Genomic DNA, 21948 nt, shown 5'->3' with positions numbered 1-21948 from the left:
ATGTAGAATCCCCTTTCCGGGTCTACTTGGTTCTCCTCATCAGGGACTGTGGCTGGCAGAATGGCCTCCTAAAAACCAAGGGAGATACAAGTGAAACTTGGTAATAGCTCGTGCCAATTGCGTATTTTAAAAACTCTTGATAAATACATTTAAATGGTTTTTACATTTTAACACCTCCCACGTTGAATGAATTGTAAAGAATCCATCTAATTGTTTCTATGTTCATTCATGTCTTATATTCGTTTATGAAAACCAAGACTCGGTTTCTTGATAGGAGGCCGTGAGTTACCCAGTCATGTGTCTGTGAGTGTTAGCTGTGGTCTTTTTTTTTTTTTTCCTTATTTATTTATTTATTTATTTATTTATTTATTTATTTATTTATTTATTTATTTTTTAAAGCTTTTCTTTTTTTTTTTTTTTTTTTAACGTTTATTTATTTTTGAGACAGAGACAGAGCATGAACAGGGCAGGGTCAGAGAGAGAGGGAGACACAGAATCTGAAACAGTCTCCACGCTCTGAGCTGTCAGCACAGAGCCCGACGTGGGGCTCGAACTCACAGATCGTGAGATCATGACCTGAGCAGAAGTCAGATGCTTAACCGACTGAGCCACCCAGGCACCCCGTTAGCTGTGGTCTTAATCGCAGAGCTGAAGAACAGCACCAAAGGTGCACGTGAGCCTTTTGTACTCAGTACAGTACTATGGGACTTGATTTGCTTTTTTTATTTTATTTAAAAAAAAATTTTTTTAACGTTTATTTATTATTGAGAGACAGACACAGAGCATGAGCGGGAAGGGGTAGAGAGAGAGAGAAGGAGACACAGAATCTGAAGCAGGCTCCAGGCTCCGAGCTGTCCCCACAGAGCCTGATGCAGGACTCAAACCCACAAACCATGAAATCATGACCTGAGCCGAAGTCGGATGCTTAGCCGACTTGATTTGCTTTTAATTAATATTTCCTCAGTCTTCCATAAAAATGTGAATTTTCCCACCTTTGTTAGAAAGAACACCTATATTTTTCTTTTTAGGCATAAACGATATGAAGTTGTATATGGTTCAGTTGAGTTATTCTTGTTTACAGAGTTGTCTGTAAACCGTAAAAACTACAGTGGGTTGATTTTCAAAAATAGATATTGGGCTTTTATGAATGCCATCTTCGTTTTGTTTGCTGCTTTTACTCCCTTGGAAATGGAATTTTTCCTCAAAGAAGAATCGTTTATTTTCAATAAGAAATATATTTTATTTTCTAGTAGGTTTAGAGTTCATTTTTTTTCTTCTCACATTAAGCTCTTACGTTTAATTGAATGCCTAAGTATAGCTCTGGTATGAGTTGACTGTTATTTCTTGCCTCCTGATTATTTTTTTTTTCATTTTATTTCTCTAACTATATAACAAGATTACAACAAAAAACTCAACTTTCATGGTGAGCCCTCAAATCTCGAGTCAAGGAACTTGCCATGACCTAAAAACCTGTCTTCTGCAAATCTTCCTTGTTCTCTCTGGTATTATTCCTCAGGTTGGTCAGACTTTCCCTGAGGTGTTCTGAGGGTGGGAAATGAGAAGAAGCAGCATTTTGATTTTTTTAACCCCTTTCCTCGTAGCTGGTCGGAGAAGCAACGTGGTGAAAGTAAATCATAAATATTGAACCAGCAGATGAGCTAGATAAGTGGCTTGGTGCGGCCAGCAACAGGTCGACGGCAGAATTTTCTCAACAAGAGAGAGCAGTCAGTCACTTTATGCTCTCTGAGAGGAAAGCTATCCTTGGTGCCACATACTGATTCCACGTTTCCTGAGGTGTTCTGGGCGGCGGAGGGGGTGGCCCTTCTGGCTCTTCTCATTTGAGAAACTAGGTTTTCCTGCCAGAGACCTTTTTCTCCTTCAGCCTTGCTCCTCACCCGCATGCATAATGCACAGGCATTAGCAAACCAGCTGCCGTACACCTCTTCCTAATCTAAAAGAAGACTGAAAGATTATTTTTGTTTTGATTGCGTAAAAAAATGGAGGAAATAAGCTTTTATGAACGGCCATGGCTTCTTTAGGGCGTTAAAACTCAAGCACTTGGTATATGTGGCAGACTGTGTATAATATAGTAAGTATTATGCATTACCATGTAATTTACATATTTGCTCCATACCTTCATATTTGTTTTCTTTCATATATCTAATACATAAGTATGTTTTATACCATATATGTGATAATATTCCCTCCTGGATCTTGGAGATAGTCGCACAACACAACGGCTGTTTGGTGAAAACCAGCCATAGCCTCCTTTTCGTTTTCTTTTTTTTTTTTTTTTAATTTTTTTTTTTTATGTTCGTTTATTTTTTGAGAGACAGGGAGCGTGAGCGGGGGAGGGGCTTAGAGAGAGGGAGGCACAGAATCCGAAGCAGGCTCCAGGCTCCGAGCTGTCAGCACAGAGCCCGACGCGGGGCTCGAACCCGCGAACCGTGAGATCATGACCTGAGCCGAGGTCGGACGCCCAACCGACGGAGCCCCCCGGGCGCCCCTCGTTTTCTTAAAATGTATTTTTCAAAAACGCGTTGAAGGGCCTCCGTTGAAAGCACCTAGCTTTTACACGCTCAGTAGCACGTAGCCAGCGCTCGCCCAGCTCGGTGGTGACCGCGGGCCCCGTCCTCCTCAGAGCACCACGTCGCGGAGCGCACGGCCGAAAGCTACACCCTGCAGTGGCAGCGCGGGCACCTCTCCAACTACCAGTACCTCCTGCACCTCAACAACCTGGCCGACCGCAGCTGCAACGACCTCTCTCAGTACCCGGTGTTTCCGTGGATAATAAACGATTACTGCAGCGCAGAACTGGGTAATTGCCGCCGCGCCGAGTTTGTAGAGGGAAGAATGAATTCTCACTGAGAATCGTGTTGTGATATGTAAGCACGTTAGAACTCATCTTGATTTTTTGGTTTTTTTTTTTTTTTTTTTTTTAGTGAAGGTTGCTAATGTCCATTCTGAGACACTGGATAAGTGTTCCATAAATTATATATGGGTTTCATAGGTGTTTTCTCCACTATCTCAATTTTTTTTAGTCCTCACAAAAGCCCCGCCCTCCCCCCGCCATACTTCCGGAAAGACCTGCCCAGAAAGTAGGTGGACGATTTGAAGCCAGTTACCAGCATTACCTCTGATTACCACGTTAGAAATACTTACGTTTTTCACTTTGAAAATTTGTTCTGGGTTTTAAAGTTCACGCTCAAAAATGAGATTGCCAAAAGTAATAATTATTCATTCCAGAACATGTAGAAAATACTGAGATATTTAAAGAAGGAAATAAAAACCATCAATAATTACATAAATGAGTGGCAACCATGTTAACTTTGTGTATTTATCTCTCAAATTACTTCTAACAAAAATGTGATTCTATTATAATTTTATTTTCTAGTATTTCTAAATAATGTACTGTGGGCAGTAAATTCTTTCTGACAGTTGACTGATTGAACCCTCACACTTGAAGGAAATAACAGATTTTCTAAGAATGAGAATTTATTTCTCTGCTAATATTCAGTCCCCAATTCTCAAATTGTGCTGTAATAGAAAAATAAGAAAAATAAGGTTGACTATAATTCAAACTTAAACCATAAATCTTGTAGAATACTAGCTTTTAAAATGTGTTTATTTTTGTTGTTTTCCTTGGAATATAGGTTTTTTTTTTTTTTAGTTTGTAGTTTTTTTAAAAAAAATCAATATTCAGGACATTTTCAATTAGAGATGCTACTTTTTTTTTTTTTTTTAATGTTTATTGAGAAAGAGAGTCACATTCTTGGCGCACATGGGGGAGGGGGAGGGGGAGAGGCAGGGGAATCCTAAGCAGGCTCCAGGCTCCAGCTGTCAGCACAGAGTCCAATATGGGACTCAAACTCATGAACCGGGAGAGAATGACCTGAGCTGAAGTCGGACACTTAACCGACTGAGCCACCCAGGCGCCTCTAGAGATGCTACTCTTGAGTGACTGTTGCTAACTTAAAGCTCAGGCTGCAACCGTAACTATCAGAAACACTAAGTAACTGCATAAGTAACTATCAGAAACACTAGAATTCTAATGGGTCTGTCTCAAGTTTTTCAAAAACTATTTGTGGAAATAAATGTGTGCATGTGTATCTGTTGTGTGGGAAGTGAGGTTCTTAAGTATAAGCTTGTTTGCTTTATTTTAAATAATTCATTTTTTTTTATTTTTTTAACATTTATTTATTTTTGAGACAGAGAGAGACAGCATGAATGGGGGAGGGTCAGAGAGAGAGGGAGACACAGAATCCGAAACACGCTCTAGGCTCTGAGCTGTCAGCACAGAGCTTGATGCGGGGCTCGAACTCACAGACTGTGAGATCATGACCTGAGCTGAAGTCGGACGCTTAACCGACTGAGCCACCCAGGTACCCCAAAATAATTCATTTTTAAAAATGTATTTATTTTTACAGATTTGTCCAATCCGGGAACGTTCCGGGATCTCAGCAGGCCAGTAGGGGCTCTAAACAAGGAACGGCTGGAAAGACTTCTGGTATGTGGGTTCGGGGATACCCAGCTTCTAAACAACTCCACGAGCCATGGCCTCTGTGTCTATAGTAACGGAAGCTCATTTCTCCAAGACTTAGATGAGGACTATGCCGAGTGACCAGAGGATCTATGCCATATTTCTTCTTGCTATCCTCTCTGCCCACTGCCTTCCCCCATGGGTTTCGCTGCTCACCCGCCATTTACATCTTTGGCCTACAATTCAGGAAGTAGGAGTTTACTGATCACTAGTTGACTGATTTATTTTCATGAAGGTGCTCTGGTAAATTGCTCAAGAGATGCATAAAATCCATTCTATTCAATCCAGCCCAGCCTTGTTCCCACTGAGCCAAGAAAAGCAAAGTACTTATCACAGGAATACTGTGTGTGTGTGTGCGCGCAGTTTTATTTTCTATTCCTTTTTTTTTTCCTTCCTTCTATTCCTATTCAAGAGAGAAATTAGGGGATATAATGTATCCATGCCACGAGCCGAGGCTTTTACTACTTGGGTCAGTTGTTACTTTCATGGCCAGCACTTAGCAGGATCTTCTTCCGTGTGTTGTAGAGCCGCTACCAGGAAATGCCAGAGCCAAAGTTCATGTACGGCAGTCACTACTCTTCTCCGGGCTACGTGCTGTTTTACCTCGTTAGGATCGGTAAGGTTCTTTACCCTCGCCCCCAAATGCGGTGCTATTTCACGTGGCGTCTTCGGTGACTCGGTGGTCTCACTTTACTCTGATCTCCCCTCTAGCACCGGAGTACATGCTGTGCCTGCAGAACGGAAGGTTTGATAATGCAGACAGAATGTTCAACAGGTTTGGCCTAATGCTTCCCTTACCGTATTTTAAACCCTCTAGTTACAAGCATGCAATGTGTTTGCTTCCAAAAACTGGGTACCAAAATGTCAAGAGATGTAAAGAATCACTGATTGGTATATCTTTTCCATTCAGGCTTTTTCTAGTCGTGGGTGGGTGTGTGTGTGTGTGTGTAACTGTAAGAATTTCTTTTATTTATTTTTTTTTTTTTTAATTTTTTTTTTTAACGTTTATTTATTTTTGAGACAGAGAGAGAGCATGAATGGGGGAGGGTCAGAGAGAGGGAGACACAGAATCTGAGACAGTCTCCAGGCTCTGAGCTGTCAGCACAGAGCCCGACGCGGGGCTCGAACTCACGGACCGCGAGATCATGACCTAAGCCGAAGTCGGCCGCTTAACCGACTGAGCCACCCAGGCGCCCCAAGAACTTCTTTTAAATACAGCTTTTGTCCTGCCTGTTGCAGCCTCGTATTAGATATTGAAGTTTTCCATATTTCCATATTATTACATGTTCTTCAAAACAGTGATTTTTTTAAATTCCCATATCATATCCTGATGTGTGCCATAATTTAAGTATTTTAGCAGTTTTTCTATTGTTGGACATCTAGACAATTTCTGACATTTTGTTATTCTAAATAATACTATTGAATATAATTCCCTTTGAGCATTTAACTTTTTTATTGTAAAGGTAATATTTCCTTGCAAAAAAATCAGAAAATATGAAGAAGAAAATTAAGTTCACTTGGCCTCCCACCATGCTGAGATAATATTCATTGTTAATCTTTTCATCTGTGCCTCTCTGATCATTTTTTAAACTGTACACTTGTTTATTTATAATTCCTTTTTGAAACGAGCTATTACAACGGCTGTGCTAGGTTTTCCGTGTCTAAGCACCGGCCGCTGTGGGTGCGGAGGCTCCCGGCAAGGACTTGGAGACACCCCATCTGGGTCTGTGTCCTTCCCCCGTGTCCCTCTCTGCATGAGCTCAGGGAGGTGTCTCTTCTGTAAAAGAGGATCCTCATACAAATGTTGAGAATTGTGAGTTAGAGAAGTGAGTCACTGCGGGTAAAGTGTAGACCAACACCTAGCTGCATAGACCCCGATGCGGTTGCTGTTTCACTCACCTGAGCGTTCAGATCAGTTGATTTTTTTTTTTTTTTTTTTTTTGTATTTAGTATTGCAGAAACTTGGAAAAACTGTTTGGATGGTGCCACAGACTTTAAAGAGGTAAGCGGTTTTTAAAGCTAATGATTCACTGGGCTTGTGGTTTCCAACTGCTTGAAAAAATACTCGTTGCTCTTCCTTTCCTTTTTTTTTTTTCTTTTTCTTCCCCTGACACTTTCAGTTGATTCCAGAATTCTATGGCGATGATGTCAGCTTTTTAGTTAATAGTCTGAAGTTGGATCTGGGCAAGAGGCAAGGAGGGCAGATGGTGGATGACGTTGAACTTCCGCCCTGGGCACGGAGTGAGTACCGCCATGCAAGTACTGAATTACAACAGTTCCTCACCCGGCAGTGCCGTTTTAGTATTATTATGTGTAGTCGCCTGGGTGGTTTTAAATGACGGTGTAAGTGAGGCAATAGCAGTCCTATTCCAAATCAGAAATGGTCTGTGAGTCTAAGATGCAAAAACATTGATATGTATTTGAAAGACCTAAATGTTGTGAACGTGACTTTTGCCACCCCCCACTTCCCACCAAAATTTATATTTTATGTGATGGGGGCGGGGGGGGGAACCTCATTAAGAAATATGTACCTCTTGCCTCTCCTACAAGCTTTATCTGCATACGGGCAGACAAGAAATGGGAGAAAACAAATGAAGACTGATGTTTTGATCAAGTCTAATCTAATAGGTCCCGAGGACTTTCTCCAGAAGAGCAAAGAGGCGTTGGAAAGCGGTTACGTGTCAGAACACCTTCATGAGTGGATCGATCTAATATTTGGCTACAAGCAAAAAGGCACCGATGCTGTTGGGGCCCATAACGGTACGTGATAGTCTCGGAAAGTTCCTATAGCCTTTGATAAAAGCGAAAGCAAACCCAAAATAAAAAATAAAATAAAAAAAGAAGAGGAAGAAAGAAAAACTGAGGCATTGGTGCGGCAGAAGCATCTGACACCCGCCTCTGGGATCAGAGACTGAGCCACAGAGGGGGAAGGACTTTTGCCTTAAGAACAGCAACTTTACCATGATCCCAAGAAGTGTTTTCTACAGCCTTCCAATTTTAGCATGTACTCTCCATCCCACCCAATAATCTCAAGTAAAACTGAGTCAGGATAGACTAGGAGAGCACCCTCCGTTCCCATGAAGGGCCCCAGAGTGTCTTATTAATTGAGCAGAAAGACAGACGCGGGCAGAATTCCACCTCCTCCTCAGCCTGGTTCTTACCGCCTCCAGGTTTCCGGTGTCGCTCATGAGGGTGGCTGAGCTGAAAGTTTGGGGCAGTGCGGGGTGATTTGTGCTGCCCCGGGGCGGGGGGTGGGGGTGGGGGCCTGAAGTGCTGGTGGGGAAACACCCGGAGATAACAGACTGTCTGAGCTGCCGATGAGATTTCTGCTCTGTGAGAGATAATAGCCCAAGTTGATATTTATTGCCGTTGGATATTATTAGTCATTTTTGCAAAGTGACCGTCAATTTCTTTGAATAAAAATGTAAAGCTGTTGAGTTTAAAAAAAAACCAGAACTCTGTACAGCGTGTATATTATCTAAACAGGACCTCTTTCAATAGTGTTTTTCATCTCCTTTTTCAGTATTTCATCCGCTGACCTACGAAGGAGGTGTAGACTTGAACAGGTATTTGTATGTCTGTAAGGAGTTTCTACTTAAGTTACAAAATACCTCTTTATCGGGGCACCCGGGTGGCTCAGTCGATTGAGCGCCTGACTTGATTTCGGCTCAGGTCATGATCCCAGGATCGTGGAAGGAAGCCCCGTGTGGAGCCTGCTTAAGGTTCTCAATCTCTCTCTCTTTCTCTCTTACCCCCCCCTTCCCCTTCTCCCCCACTTGCACTCTGTCTCTAAAATAAACAAGTACTTCTTTAAATGATTGCTGCAGCTCTGTGAATAATACTAAGGTACGGAAATTTCACAATGAATAGTATCTTGCATTCACCACTAGGTACATTCCGGAGCCTCAGAAAATGGTCGAACAACCTGTAATGAGGCTTCAGCCGTCCCGGCACATAGCTGTTGTTCAACAGCAGCTATGTGAGGGTTAACCTCTCGTGTTGACCCGCATCTTTTGACGTTTGTGCTTTCAAGAAACTAACTGGAACCTCGAGGTTCACTGCATTTTTTGTGTTCTGTCCTAAAGCATCGAGGACCCTGATGAGAAAGTGGCCATGCTAACCCAAATCTTGGAATTTGGGCAGACGCCAAAACAGCTCTTTGTGACGCCCCATCCTCGACGGATCACCCCAAAGTGTAAAAGTTTCTCCCAGACCTGCGGTCATAATGCTCCCCTAGTGGATTCTCCAGGTACGTTTTGTAAAGGGAATAAAGTGAGCACCTTGTGTTGCTCTTTTCTGAAGAAGATGTTCCGGAAGGTTCTGAAGCGTAGCTGAAGCGGGAGCCGTCGCGTTCCCTGGAGGTGGGTGTGTTTGGCCATCTTACTGCAGTTCAGCTGAGAAACGACTCCGACAAGCCTGGTTTTGTCGCTGTTTTGTGTTTGACTACTGACTTCAGAGAAAACCAGGTTACTTTTATTTTCTGGTAGTGTTACATCACATGAGACTTGGCAGTACTCTGTTAGCATTCTGCTTCTCTTTCTTCTCTGTGGTTTTCCACGCTGCCGTTCGGTCCTTAGCCGCTCCCACGTCCACGTGGACGCGTCCTGGCTCTGCCGCTTCACCCGGCTCCTCCCGGCTCTGTCCCAGAAATGACTTCCTCCAGCCCGAGTTCTCCTCCTTCCCCACACACAGGTCTTGAGTTCCAGGTGCTTTATTTTCTTTACTGAATTCTTTTTCCTTATTCAGTCATTTGACAGACATTTCCGGAGTCTCTCTTGTGTGCCAGGCATGTGCTACGTGCTCAAACTGAACTCGACCCTGCCTGTTCTCACATCTAGTGTTTGGGAAAGGAGGAAAGAATACTCCCCTTTATCCCGTTATCCATGTTGTACATGGCACGTAGGACAGCCTCAAACCCACCGGCTCCCAGAAGGAGTCTGACAGGACGTGGAACATGGGGAGCACAGTCACATGATTTCTCCTCCTCTGCGCTTGTGCGTCTGTTCCGGGCACACACACAGCTTCGGGCTTGTGCACACACAGCTGAGTGCTCCCTCTGGCGTGGAGGCGTGGCTCACAGGGGCCCTTGAGCCAGGGCTGGCTGGGAGTTCTCTGAGAGGTCACGTCCCGCGGGGTTAAGTCATAGAGACCATAGGACTGTCTTGTGATGCCTCTTAAACCTGTGCCCTGTTTAGTCAGCAGGCTCATACCACTGTCTTGTGATGATTTGAAAGGGTAATCGTGCCAGCCACTCATAAAACAGGAGGGATGGCCTCGCTGGTCCCGTCCGGGGGCACTTGTAGCTCTGATCGTATCACTGCTCTTTCTCCCCCTCAAAACCAAAAGGACACCGCAGCATTTTTCGGAAACGGGTTTTTGCAAGATTACTGACAAGGAAGTAGTTACTCAGTCTGTGTTTCCTGAGGTTCCTAAGCTAGGGGCGAGTGAAAACTTTGCAGACGCTGATAAGAGTCTAAAATGACTTCAGTTACCGCATAGGTACTTTTTAGTCTTTCCCCACAGGATTTTTATCTTACTTAGATTATACATTTTATCATTTTCCCTTGACCAACATGGAGCTGCCTAGCAGGTACATTTCAAAGCAGTTCTATTTCAGTGGGGCTTTTTGTTTCCTTGGTCGTTTGATTTTAATAGAAAATATGGTGATTCTGGTATTTGTTGCCTGGGTTGCACGTTAGTAATTGGGTTGACTCACTTAGCAACAATTCAATGTAGTCTCTCCAGGTGAAGAGTCTTTTGAGGACCTGACCGAAGAAAGCAAAACACTGGCCTGGAATAACATCACCAAACTGCAGTTACACGAGCGATATAAAATCCACAAAGAGTAAGAGTGTCTCTGTGCCATCATGGCAGAGGTCGGGGTCTTGGCTTGGGGCCCCAGGTTTTACGTGGAGTCAAGGGGGTGGAAATTCTCTTTCGGTGCTGTCTTGATCGGTTTTTATCCCCCGAAATGTCTGTAGTGATCAGCCATCTGAGGTCAGTGTGGCAAGGGAAACAGAGTGTGGCACAAAATGAATTTATGTCAGCACCCCATGCTGTCCTTTCTACCCCTGGTCTTTCTAGAGCACAGGATGGGGTCTGCAGTCAGCAGGTAGATTTGTGCCTCTCACGCTGGGGCGCACGGCCCCTCTCGGCTTTGATGGTGCGGAGCCATGGCAGAAGCACAGTGTATCCTCCCCGGGTGTTGAATTTTACTGATATCGTAGGGGAGAATGTGTCTTTGTAAAAAAATTACAACAAATGTGTGTATTGAGAGAGAGAAAGAGATTAAAGTGCTAAGTTCGACAGGAGTTTTCAAAATAACACCTATCCTTTCAAAAAATATGGGCCTGCTGTCAGACCCAGAGGGGTTTCGGGCGTTCGGACTTCTGCCGTCAGGTCGTTCACGCACTGTGCTGGAAAGGCTTCAGAAGCACTGACGTCCCCTCAACCATCCTGTCACAGATAAGAAAACGCCAGCTCAGGGGTGAGGCCCGTTGTCCTGTCCCATGGACACAGACGTCCCCTCCCACGTGCTGATGCCACATACACCACTGGTCATGGGTGGAACTGAATGTGCCACCTACTTGAGACCAGTGGCCTCCTATCAGAGCACAGCCTCCTGAAAAGAAAGCGTCCTGCCTTCCTCATTACAACAGAGGCTTTCCCTTGTCTCAACTTCTCCACGTGATGCACAGAGAGGGGCCTTATCATCCAAGGCAGTGAATACGCAAAGGGTCCTTTAGGAGGAAATGGCGGAACCAGACAAGGGTGTCATCGGTGAACAGATGCTAGGTAAATTCGACTCCGCCACGAAGCGAGCGAGCGAGCGAGTGTGAAGAAGAGAGGGGTTCGGTAATGTTGGGAGATGGTCCAGGAGAGTGGAACGGAAGGAGAAGCATCCCACTTTTCCCGCTGTCAGGACGGTGTGCGACTTGGAATGTGGCAGCCAGGGAAGCCGGGAGTGGGGATGATTTCTAGCCACGGGCATCGCCCAGACGAAATGAGAGGCTCCCCGGCGATGATCTGGCAGTGGCGGGTGTCACGGGTGGGACGGATCCAGCAGACAGATGCGACGAGGGGAATCCCAGGAGCCTGGTGAGACGAAATCGCAGACTCGGAAGAGACTCGCGTCCGGCACACGGTTGATGGTGATTTATCAAAGTCTGTTTTTACACAGGGCGGTTACTGGAATCGCAGTGTCTGGCAACGGCTCGTCCGTCTTCACCACGTCGCAAGGTAGGTCTCCTGCCCGAAAGGCGGTTCGCCTGGAAGCGCGAAGCGTCCAAGCTGCGGAAGTCTGTTAACTCTCGGTCAGGGGCTTGTACCTGAGTGTGCTGCCTCCCCAAAACGTGAATTTTGAGCAGCTGTGGCGTTTAGCACGCAGCTTCCTCGTAGTTTGCCAGAAACAATCACGGAAGTGCCTTTCTGTTGCTGACAAGGTTTCCCCGAAACTTAAGGGACAGAAAGCGCTAGTTTCCCATCTGCTTGCTCGGTGGGGCCCTTTCTGCCTCCGGGCTGGCTGAGGTCCTGAGCCCGGGGGCCGGGCGGGGTGCCGGGCGGGGTGCCGCCGTGTCCAGCAGAGGGCGTCCCAGGGTGCGGAGCGTGAAGGGGCGCATTTGCCGCTAAGGTTTTCGTTCTTGTCCCCTGGTATATATTTCAGGGTGTTTGATGTCGATTTCAGCTGGAAACCCAGTTCAGACACTGTTAATGTTCTTATGCGTTATCAAATTATGTCTTCGCTGTCCTGCTTGTGTTTTACAACTTGCTCTGACAGAGTTAGTAGCTGGCTGTTTTTTGAGGGTACTTCTTCTTTAGCGTTTTTCAGAGGAAATCCTATTTTTTGTCGCTGGAGGTCAGCAATGGTGCTAACCAGACACCTCCAGATAAACGCGAGTTGCTACGCTCCGGTTCTGCAGTTGTGGTTTACTGTCTGTAGCACGTCGTTCTTTTCCCTTCCCAGTACAGCCTCAGGTTTCATGAAACAATTTTCCACAAAGTATAGAAAACGATTCTAACTGTAGGGGCGCCCGGGTGGCCCAGTCGGTTGAGTGTCCGCCTCTTGATTTTGGCTCAGGTCATGACCCCGGGGTCGTGGGCTGGAGCCCCAAGTTGGCCTCCACACTGAGCATGGAGCCTACTTAATAGTCTCTCTCTCTCTCTCTCTCTCTCTCTCTCTCCCTCTGTCCCTCTCCCCCACTCACGCGCTCGCTCTAAAATAAAAATAAATTTAAAAACATAAAGTGATCGTACTGTAGACCAAAGGGAGTGAACATGCAGGACACGCACCGGGCCCTGTTGGGGTCACGGAGGTGTTGCTCCGGTAGAAGGAAGCCATCCGTGTTTTGCCAGGATCCTGCCCGCTGAATGTGCCAGCATTATAACACAAGACAAAATGCTTCAATCAGAGCCTGTGTTCTTAGCCGGATTTGTCTGACATGGTTTGTTAAATCCTTTAGTCCATTGTACTTGTATGACCTTGTAAAACCCTGAGTCTTAGGAGTGTCAAGGCTTTGCAACTCTGAGGCTTTTATTAAGCATTGTGTCGCTTCTTTGAGAATTTGACAAATAAAGGAGAAAGAGGTTTCTTTTAAGTCAGAAGCATTGGTTTTTTTCTGGTTTCTTTCTTCTGTTGATAAAACTTGTATTACTGGGGCGCCTGGGTGGCGCAGTCGGTTAGGCGTCCGACTTCAGCCAGGTCACGATCTCGCAGTCCATGAGTTCCAGCCCCACGTCAGGCTCTGGGCTGATGGCTCAGAGCCTGGAGCCTGTTTCTGATTCTGTGTCTCCCTCTCTCTCTGCCCCTCCCCCGTTCATGCTCTGTCTCTCTCTGTCCCCCAAAAAATAAATAAACGTTGAAAAAAAAATTTTTTTTTTAAAAAACTTGTATTACTGATTTATACATATCGAGATCACCACCCCAAAGTGACCTTTCTTCCTCCCATACGTGGTAGATGTGTTTAGTGACGTGAGCATTCGGTGGGGACCCATCACCTGTGAGCCTGGCTCTTACAGCCGCCTTTGACAGGATCACCCCCAGCACACGCAGGGAACCTTTGGTTTTGAGAACAGCATCCTTATCCCCCAGGCTGGCTTATGGCTTTCTATAGGATGCCCCAAAAATTAGTGAGCTTTTGTAGACCCTGGGGTGAATACTCAAAAATGCCCAATAGGAGGGGCATTCTTTAGAATCAGAAGCACTGTTGGAAAGTCTCAGAAGTAATTACGCCCCACAGGGTGAAGTTCAGGTAATGTGCTCACTCTTCTGGCTTTGTTTCCAAGCTAATCCTGGAGAATTTTCAGTTTTACGAAGTCTCAGGGCTCGTGTGTGTTGATGTTGCAAAAATTAGGTTGAGAGGTTACCTTTTACTGTACAGAAGAAATTGCCTAAAACTCATTCGGGCCTTTTATTTATCGCGTTATATGTTTACAGATTAGGAAATGAGTTGTTACATGTTTCAAACATGTTTCATGGGGCGTTTGGAGCTCATTGTAAGTTTTGTGAATCTTGGCTTTTAAAGAAATTGTTTTGCTACACCTTTGTTAGGCAAGGACATTATAATCCCTACTTTATTATCCTTTAGAAAGTCGAGTGGTTCTTCCATAAACGCTAATTCAAGGGTATCACACTCTAACTGGGCTGTTTAAAAAGAAAAAAAAAAAACAGATATTGGCAAGATTTTTGTTTTCATTAATTCAAAATTGCTGTTTTACTTCTCTTTAACTTTTAACTCCTGTCAGTGACTGGACCAGCTCTGTGTTCAGTCATGCTGAAATGTCAGTAGTGTGCTGGGCCCCTACTGGTATGTTAATTTCCTCGTCCAGGGGTTACAGGTCGCCAGTGCTGTTGCCCAGATGGGCCGCAGATCAGCGCCCCCACCTGCCACCCAGCTCTCCGTAAGAGTGTGCCACCGCCTGCTGGCCTCTGGCTGTTCTTTGTCCTCTGTAAGGGTCAGGAAATCTTTCTCACATGTCTGCCTTCTCGTTATTAAATTAGATTCCACCCTGAAGATGTTTTCTAAGGAATCCAAAATGCTACAAAGAAGTATATCATTTTCAAATATGGTGAGTTCATTTTACTTTTAAGTCAGCGTCACCATGGAAATTCACGTAGCAATTTGTTTTCAACACACGTACAATGGCATTTCATTTCTCCCCCAGACAACTGGGTTTATTCCTGTGTAGGTGTGCACAGAATGCCTGAGTTAGATTAGTTCTAAGTTCAATTTCAACTTTTTTCAGGGTACCTCTTTCTCATAATACCGTGTTTTCATTTGTGGCCTAGAAAACTTGAAGTACTACTCAGTAGAATTCTCTACTTAATAAATCTGTGCTTTTCTGGAACTATCTGTTACTGTAGTTTATAAATAACTTGTGTTTCTGAGTTGATAGGACACCTAATACTAGAAAACCAGTTCTTCCGAAAAAGACACACTTTATTATTCATGTAAACCATCCGAAAGGTTTTGAAATTCCCTAAAGAATTTTTGAAGTCCTCCCTACGCATGGGAAGTGTATGATCCAGAGAGGATTCTTGAGGATAAATAAAGCCCCCACCTCTGCCCACCCCACGATTCACCTGTGTTAGGAGTTTCTCTAGCCCAGGGCCACGAGAGCCATCCAGAGCCCCTGAAAATCCTCAGGCTAGACCCGTGCGCACTGCACACACTTTGACCTCCTTTCTTACGTTTGGGAGGAAACTAAGCCTCTGGAATTGGCCGGTTGAAAAAAAAAAAAAACTCCCTGAATATGAGGAAGGCCAAAATAAGCAGAACGTGAGCATTAACTTGGCAGGGGAGGGCTCCCAAGATAGTTTCGCCGTGTTCGGGGTCTGCTGATTATCGTAAACCATTAACGTCAAACCATTTGTATTTCAGGCTTTATCATCTTGTTTGCTTTTGCCAGGAGACGCCACGGTCATCAGTTCTTCGTGGGACAACAATGTGTATGTATCTGCTCGGGCTGCTCGTGTAGTCCCTCGAGTGGCCCCGCTGTCTTTGCAGACGAAAGGCAGGAAGGGCCAGGTCTTCCGCTGGGGAGACACTGCGCTATTGTCACATACTACAGAAGGGTAGTGCTGATGGCTTTGACTCCGCATTTGAATCTAATAAGTTCTCCAACTGGACTCTGTTCTCCTCTGTGTGTTAAATGGAGGTGAAAACACAGATGAGCCAGACCTGGAGATTTCTAGCTTTAAATTCAGATTTTGAGTATTTTGGCCTGATAACAGGAGAACAAGTAAATTTGTAATTCTAGTGGGTCTAAGTAGACAACTAAAACGATATATTCCTTGAAATGTGTTTAAGGGTCTTAAAATTAAGCTGGAATGCTTTTTAATTGTTCTCATTATCTTGTCTATTAGCTATTTTTATTCTATAGCATTTGGAAGACGCCAGGACACGTTAATGGGACACGACGATGCCGTCAGTAAGATCTGTTGGCATGACAACCGGCTGTATTCTGCATCGTGGGACTCCACAGTGAAGGTCTGCATAGAATTTCTAGCTTAAAATGTTCGGATAATACAAGTATCATAAACCATTCTGCTGTCTGTTCATGTGTTCAGTCACTTCACTATTTTTCACAAAGTGTATAAGTGATACATAAAGATCCTGAATGTTAATGCCTGGTTTTTTTTGTTTTTTTTTTTTAATATTTATGTTTGAGGGAGAGAGAGAGCAAGCATGAGCAGGGGACGGGTAGAGAGAGGGGAGACTGAGGATCCAAAGAGGGCTCTGCACTGCTAGCAGAGAGCCCAACGCGGGGCTCGAACTCACAAACTGTGAGATCATGACCTGCGCCAAAGTCGGAAGCTGGATGGACTGAGCCACCCAGGCGCCCCTGCCTGTGTTTGTTTAATGTGTGTACCTCTTAATAGGAAGTCTTCATGACTTTCGTACTGTGCGCTCAACCAGGGGGTTAAATGAGGTGGAACAGTTGGACCCCTGAATCACACAGGTTTGAACTGCTCAGGTCCACTTATACGTGGATTTTTGTTGGTAAATTCATACACTACTGTAAATCTATTTTATGATTTTCTTACCATTTTATGTTCTGTAGCTCATTGTAAGATTACAGTCTATAATACATATAAGATGCAGACTAGGTTAGTCAGCTGTTTATGTTGTCAGTAAGACTTCCGGTCAACAGTATAGGCAATCAGTACAGTAGTTAAGTTTGGGGAGAGTCAAAGTTATAAGTAGATTTTCAAGTGCATGGCGTTGGGGGGGGTGGGGAGGGGTGGTCAGAGCCCTAACCCCTGCATTGTTCAAGGGCCAACTGTATGCAGTAGGAGTCTTCTTATCTCACAGTTTGAACTAGCAGTTAATCAAAAAACATCAAGCTGAAGTGGGGAATCATGAAAAGAGAATGCATTCGACTTAAAGTTAGAACATACAAACGCACACGCCTTCACCATTCTGTCAACGTGGGGCATCCTTGGCCTTTGCTTTGGAATCCTGCCCAACTGTCTTGCAGAGACCACACCAGCGTTCACCATCCTCAGTTTCCAATTTGCATTTATGTAAAAAGCAAGCAGGAACCTAAAACTATTAGAATTCCTTCTGGAGTTTTTCAGGATTTCCCCCCATTCTTACAGACAAATTTTCTTGCCCGCGCCGCATTTTGGCAATTTTTTCCGGTGACTTGCCTTTTTGGGTCTTCTCGAAACATCACCGGATGCCACAGCGCTTCTGCAGTCAGGTTTCCGTAGTTCACACGAAGACCACGACGACGACAGCAGGTGCAAAGGACAGAAACAGACACAGGTGCAGTCGACACCGGGCAAGCGCCTGTGGCAGGAACAGAAGCGTGGGCAGTGCAGGGAGGGAGCCAGAAGCACTTAGTCACAGCTGTGTTTTGTTGGCAAATAGGTTAAATGGGAGTTGGTCAAGGGCACTTTTCTTGGATGTGTTAGAAATGCTTTCGCTCTGAATGTTTGCAAATCCCTCCCGTGATACGTTCTACCCTAGGTGTGGTCCGGGGTTCCTGCAGAAACGACATGCCCCAAAAGACACCGGTTTGACATGCTGGCCGAGCTGGAACACGACGTCAGTGTGAGTACCAGCAACGACACGCCTGAGCCCGAGGGAGGGTGGGCTGTTCTTGGTCTTAACCTGTGTTTTCATTTTTTTGCTTCATTTTATCTCGCTTGTGGGAGGAGAGCACGGGCTCTCCGTTCTTTTCTTTGACTCGACTGTGGGTTTCCAAGTCTGCTTTGCCTTTTTTTCTCCAATTTGCCAATCAGCTACTGTCCAATCCAATTTCTGAGCATGACAATGACTATTTAGATCTCCTCGAACTATTTGGGGCAAGAAATATTCCCCATCGTCTCTCATGTTTTCCAGCACATTAGTAGAAGGGACTATCTAGCGTGACATCCTCCAACAGCCAAGAACGTAAACCTGGTGTTGGGTGGCCCGGGCGCACATGACCTGGGGCAGAACCAGAGCTCGCACTTGGCTCCCCTCACTCGTTCCACAACCAGTGGGTCACACAGCTGCTCCTCCCACTGGAGCTCACGGTACTGTCTTTTCTCTGAGATGGTGACCTGAAACCTGATTTGCGTGGTCGACAGACGAGCTAAGGTTCAGAAATATTTAGAGTATGTGATTCCAGGCACGCACGCAAATATAACCCGAGAGATCCCCATTTCTCCGAAATCCCTCAAATAACATGGATCACCTGTGCCTCAGTTTGGTACCTCGTTACAATTTGTAATTCACAGAGTTATTCAGAAACTGTCGATTTTAGGCTATTAAAAAGAATTTCTTTTAACACTTTTTGAGACAGAGAGTGTGAGTGGGAAAGGGACAGAGAGAGAGGGAGTCACAGATTCCGAAGCAGGCTCCAGGCCCTGAGCTGTCAGCACAGAGCCCGACAAGGGGCTCGAACTCTCGAACCACGAGATCATGACCTGAGCCGAAGTCGGCCACTGGACCGACTGAGCCACCCGGGCACCCCAATTTTAGGCTCTTTTAAAACTGCATTCCATTTACGTTGGCAATATTTCATTTTGTTCACTAGCATATGAAGAATTTCATTTTTCAGTAACTGCGTAGGCGATGTTGAAACACGTCTGCATTAGCCACATCAGTACACTGTCCGTTAGAGCTTAACCTTCATCACGTGCACGTAGTCGAGTCAGCCTAGGGAAACCGCGGTGACCGTAATTCTAAATGGATTACGTTATGTGTTTCCTTCCTCAGGTAGATACAATTAGCCTAAATGCCGCAGGTACGATGTTGGTCTCAGGCACCAGAGAAGGCACAGTGAGTATCTGGGACCTCACCACGGCCACCATACTGCACCAGATCCCGTGCCATTCGGGGACCATACGTGATGCTGCTTTTAGCCCAGGTAGTTTTATCCTTTTTAATACAGAGGATACTGGGGGAATCAGAATTATTATCTTGAAATCATAAGAATGTAAAAAGAAAAACAGGCTGCCGATAGAAGTAGTTTCGCCTGTATCCAAGGCTGCTTCACGGCAGAATACGGGCTACTTGGGCCATTTGTACCTCCAGGAGAGCTACGGCGGACGCTGCTCTTAATTCACCAGTTCACCAGAGGAACTGATTTATAGTGTGCAGGTGGACTCACCCCAAAGGGTCATCGGCCCAGTGTCTTAGAAACAAACATTTCCAGGAGAGGAGAGTCCTTGGTTAAGTACAAGTAGCTCAGGGAAAATGCAAGCGGACACTATGCCAGAGATGAAACGTCAGAACGATCTAGAAGTGTTCTTCAGAACGATCTAGAACGATCTAGAAGTGATCTTCAGAACACACTTCTGAAGCTGTAATTGTCTCTCGCGTTACAGACAGTCGCCACATCCTCAGCACAGGTGCAGATGGCTGTCTAAACGTCATAGATGTGCAGACGGGAATGCTCATCTCCTCTATGACTTCAGACGAGCCCCAGAGGTACGTTCTCTTGCGTTACTAGTGGGCGAAGACGTTTACAGACAAGCTCATGATCGTGACATTTGGACTTGCTTTGGCCGGCGTGGATAGGGCCCTTCCTTCATGATAAATGACCAAATGACTATTTCTAAATCATTGTTGCAGGTGCTTCATCTGGGATGGAAATTCTGTTTTGTCTGGAAGTCAGTCTGGTGAACTGCTTGTTTGGGACCTCCTCGGAGGAAAGCTCAGTGAGAGAATACAGGGCCACGCAGGTAAGCAGTTATGCAGTTGACTTGACCTTTCTTCCTAAAAGGCTGAACTCCAACCTGCTTTTCCCATCAGGAAACCTACCTTTCCCAGGCAGAAAACACCCCACTGCCTTCCACGTCATAAACGTTCCCCACGAGCATCTTCGTTGGCCAAGTGACCCTTCGGGACTGAGATTTATGTTGACTGACTCCAAAAAGGAAGTTTTTGCATTAACTCCCACTTGGAGAATTAAAAACCATCGTAAAAGCTGCAACTTTTTTAAGTACACACACAAAGTTTTTTAAAAACCCCAAAACAGCACAAAAGTAATTAATTTCAGTAAAAACGATCTTCCTCCCACCACTGACCCCCTTCCTCCCTGTTCTCCTTTGAGGACTTTCTTCCAGTTTGCGTCCTGGGTGTGGGTGCACTCACTGTTGAGACGATGGATGTGTTGTACGTGTATGAAGTATTCTGCCCTTTTATTCCCACCCAGTATCCCCTGGAGACTCACTGTATGTGCTTCTATTTGCACGGTTGCCTCCTCATCTCGAAGATTTATGGTCTTCAATTCTTCTAGTTTCTAAGGTTATAAGTATCTACTTTTCCACTGTGACCAGGAACTTCCCCCCGACATCCTCTTCCCTCTTTCCTTTGGTGACATTGTTATTTCTTCACGTTCTAAAGTGACCTGTGTAGGTCATTCTCAGTTTACCGGCTTTAAATAACCTTTGACTCTGTCCAGTAAATGGACTTCGCAGCCTTACACCAATTCCTTACCTCTTCCTCTCGTCTGCCTCCTGTTATCGTAGGTGTATATACTTGCATTCTGGTGTTACCCCTAATCCTCCGTTATTTCAGCTTTACACGTGAGCGGTTTCCCATTCCTTACACGTTCCTTGTGCCAAGCAGTTATTTTTCATTGACACACCGATTATAGGATGAGCGTACTTAACGGCGGATCTCGGGGCCCCCTGGTCAACTTGCCACCTAACCACACGGTCTCTTTCCCTTAGGTGCTGTGACATGTATATGGATGAATGAACAGTGTAGCAGTATCATCACAGGAGGGGAAGACAGACAAATTATGTTCTGGAAATTGCAGTATTAAGTGCCTTTTCCTCTCTTGAATGTTAAGTCGAACTCTATTTAATGTATTTTTAAACCAAACTTTGAAATCAACTGGTGAATGTGCAATGATGGTATTCGAAGTTTTACCACACGAGGTATTTGTGGTTTTAAACTTCCAAAATCATGGTGACTTCGTTGAAAGCCATTGGTCGCCATCCTCTAAGGCGGACAAAACGTGGTGGTGGTAGGGAGAAAACATTACATCTGCAAGGCAGGTGTTCATCCCAGGGTGCTGATGGTCAGACGGCAGGTTTGAGTGGCAAAGTAGCTAAGAGATACAAAACGGAGTTGGGAAAACTTCCGAAAAACGCTGAGCAGCTCAGAATTTCCCAAGAAAACGTGCAGTATTCTCTGCTACTTCTGAGTCACGCTGTTTTGTCTTCCTTACCTACAAAATTGCTGCCCATTGGGTCCTTGGGTATGTGTTTTCATGGAGTGGTTTACTTTGTATAACCTACTGTTCTCAGATTCTAAGAACCTGGGGAAGGATCAGCAATTCTTGTAACAGTAAGTTTACTGTGTACAGGACGGTTTATTTCATTATAGCTATTAAATGCTCATCTTTTCTACATTAAAAATATTTTTCTGTAATGAAAGCTGTTTTCATTTTCTTAAGTGATTTATTACCAAGGCTAGTGCCCTTTACGAACTTCAAGTATTGGTCCTTCTAGAAAACCATACTTAGTGATGAGAATGTCCTTCTTATATTTTTGGAACTGTCTTCAGATAGTCCAAATCCAGAGAACAAAACAAGGTAAAGTAAACGGGGAAATGTTGTTTGGTTTGCTTTTCTAAATCTCAAGGTAAGATGTTAAACAGTACTGATTTGCCTTTATGTTAAAACTCTTCTATGATCTTTAAAAACATTGTTAGGTCTTATAGGCCGTATCACATGGGGGGAGAACTTGACCAGGGTAACAAGTGTCATTAAACATGACTCAGTCTCAGGTTTGCAAGGAGCCTCAGTGGCTTCCTGTTGCTCTGCCTGGATGTGCACACCGGCCCTCTGGGGTTCGGAGGCGGAAGCACTTCTCCTGACAGACGCTCCTCCTCCTCTCTCAGCACAGAGGGCTCTTCTCAGGGCCCGTGGACGTCAGCTGCTCCGGGAGACAACCCCACGGGCCT

General features: G+C 45.0%; 1 protein-coding gene across 1 annotated transcript in view; it reads left to right on the top strand.

Annotated features, from left to right (window-relative positions):
- Positions 1-21419, top strand: part of NSMAF (neutral sphingomyelinase activation associated factor) — a 62899-nt gene extending 41480 nt beyond the window's left edge. Inside the window, exons 13-31 of the mRNA XM_023248601.2 lie at positions 2642-2818; positions 4428-4507; positions 5066-5156; positions 5252-5315; positions 6491-6542; positions 6661-6781; positions 7169-7300; positions 8064-8106; positions 8626-8789; positions 10277-10385; positions 11721-11779; positions 14538-14605; positions 15418-15485; positions 15903-16026; positions 17512-17595; positions 18748-18898; positions 19359-19461; positions 19606-19715; positions 20709-21419. Coding sequence (XP_023104369.1) covers positions 2642-2818; positions 4428-4507; positions 5066-5156; positions 5252-5315; positions 6491-6542; positions 6661-6781; positions 7169-7300; positions 8064-8106; positions 8626-8789; positions 10277-10385; positions 11721-11779; positions 14538-14605; positions 15418-15485; positions 15903-16026; positions 17512-17595; positions 18748-18898; positions 19359-19461; positions 19606-19715; positions 20709-20803 — 1895 coding nt within the window. The 3' untranslated portion in view covers positions 20804-21419. The remainder of the gene's footprint in view (positions 1-2641; positions 2819-4427; positions 4508-5065; positions 5157-5251; positions 5316-6490; positions 6543-6660; positions 6782-7168; positions 7301-8063; positions 8107-8625; positions 8790-10276; positions 10386-11720; positions 11780-14537; positions 14606-15417; positions 15486-15902; positions 16027-17511; positions 17596-18747; positions 18899-19358; positions 19462-19605; positions 19716-20708) is intronic.
- The last annotated feature ends 529 nt before the right edge of the window (positions 21420-21948 follow it).

The sequence above is a fragment of the Felis catus genome, chromosome F2 (genome assembly GCF_018350175.1).
Source record: "Felis catus isolate Fca126 chromosome F2, F.catus_Fca126_mat1.0, whole genome shotgun sequence".
NCBI lineage: Eukaryota > Metazoa > Chordata > Mammalia > Carnivora > Felidae > Felis > Felis catus.
Note: the sequence above shows the minus strand (reverse complement) of the source record. Positions and strands in the feature narration are given on the sequence as shown.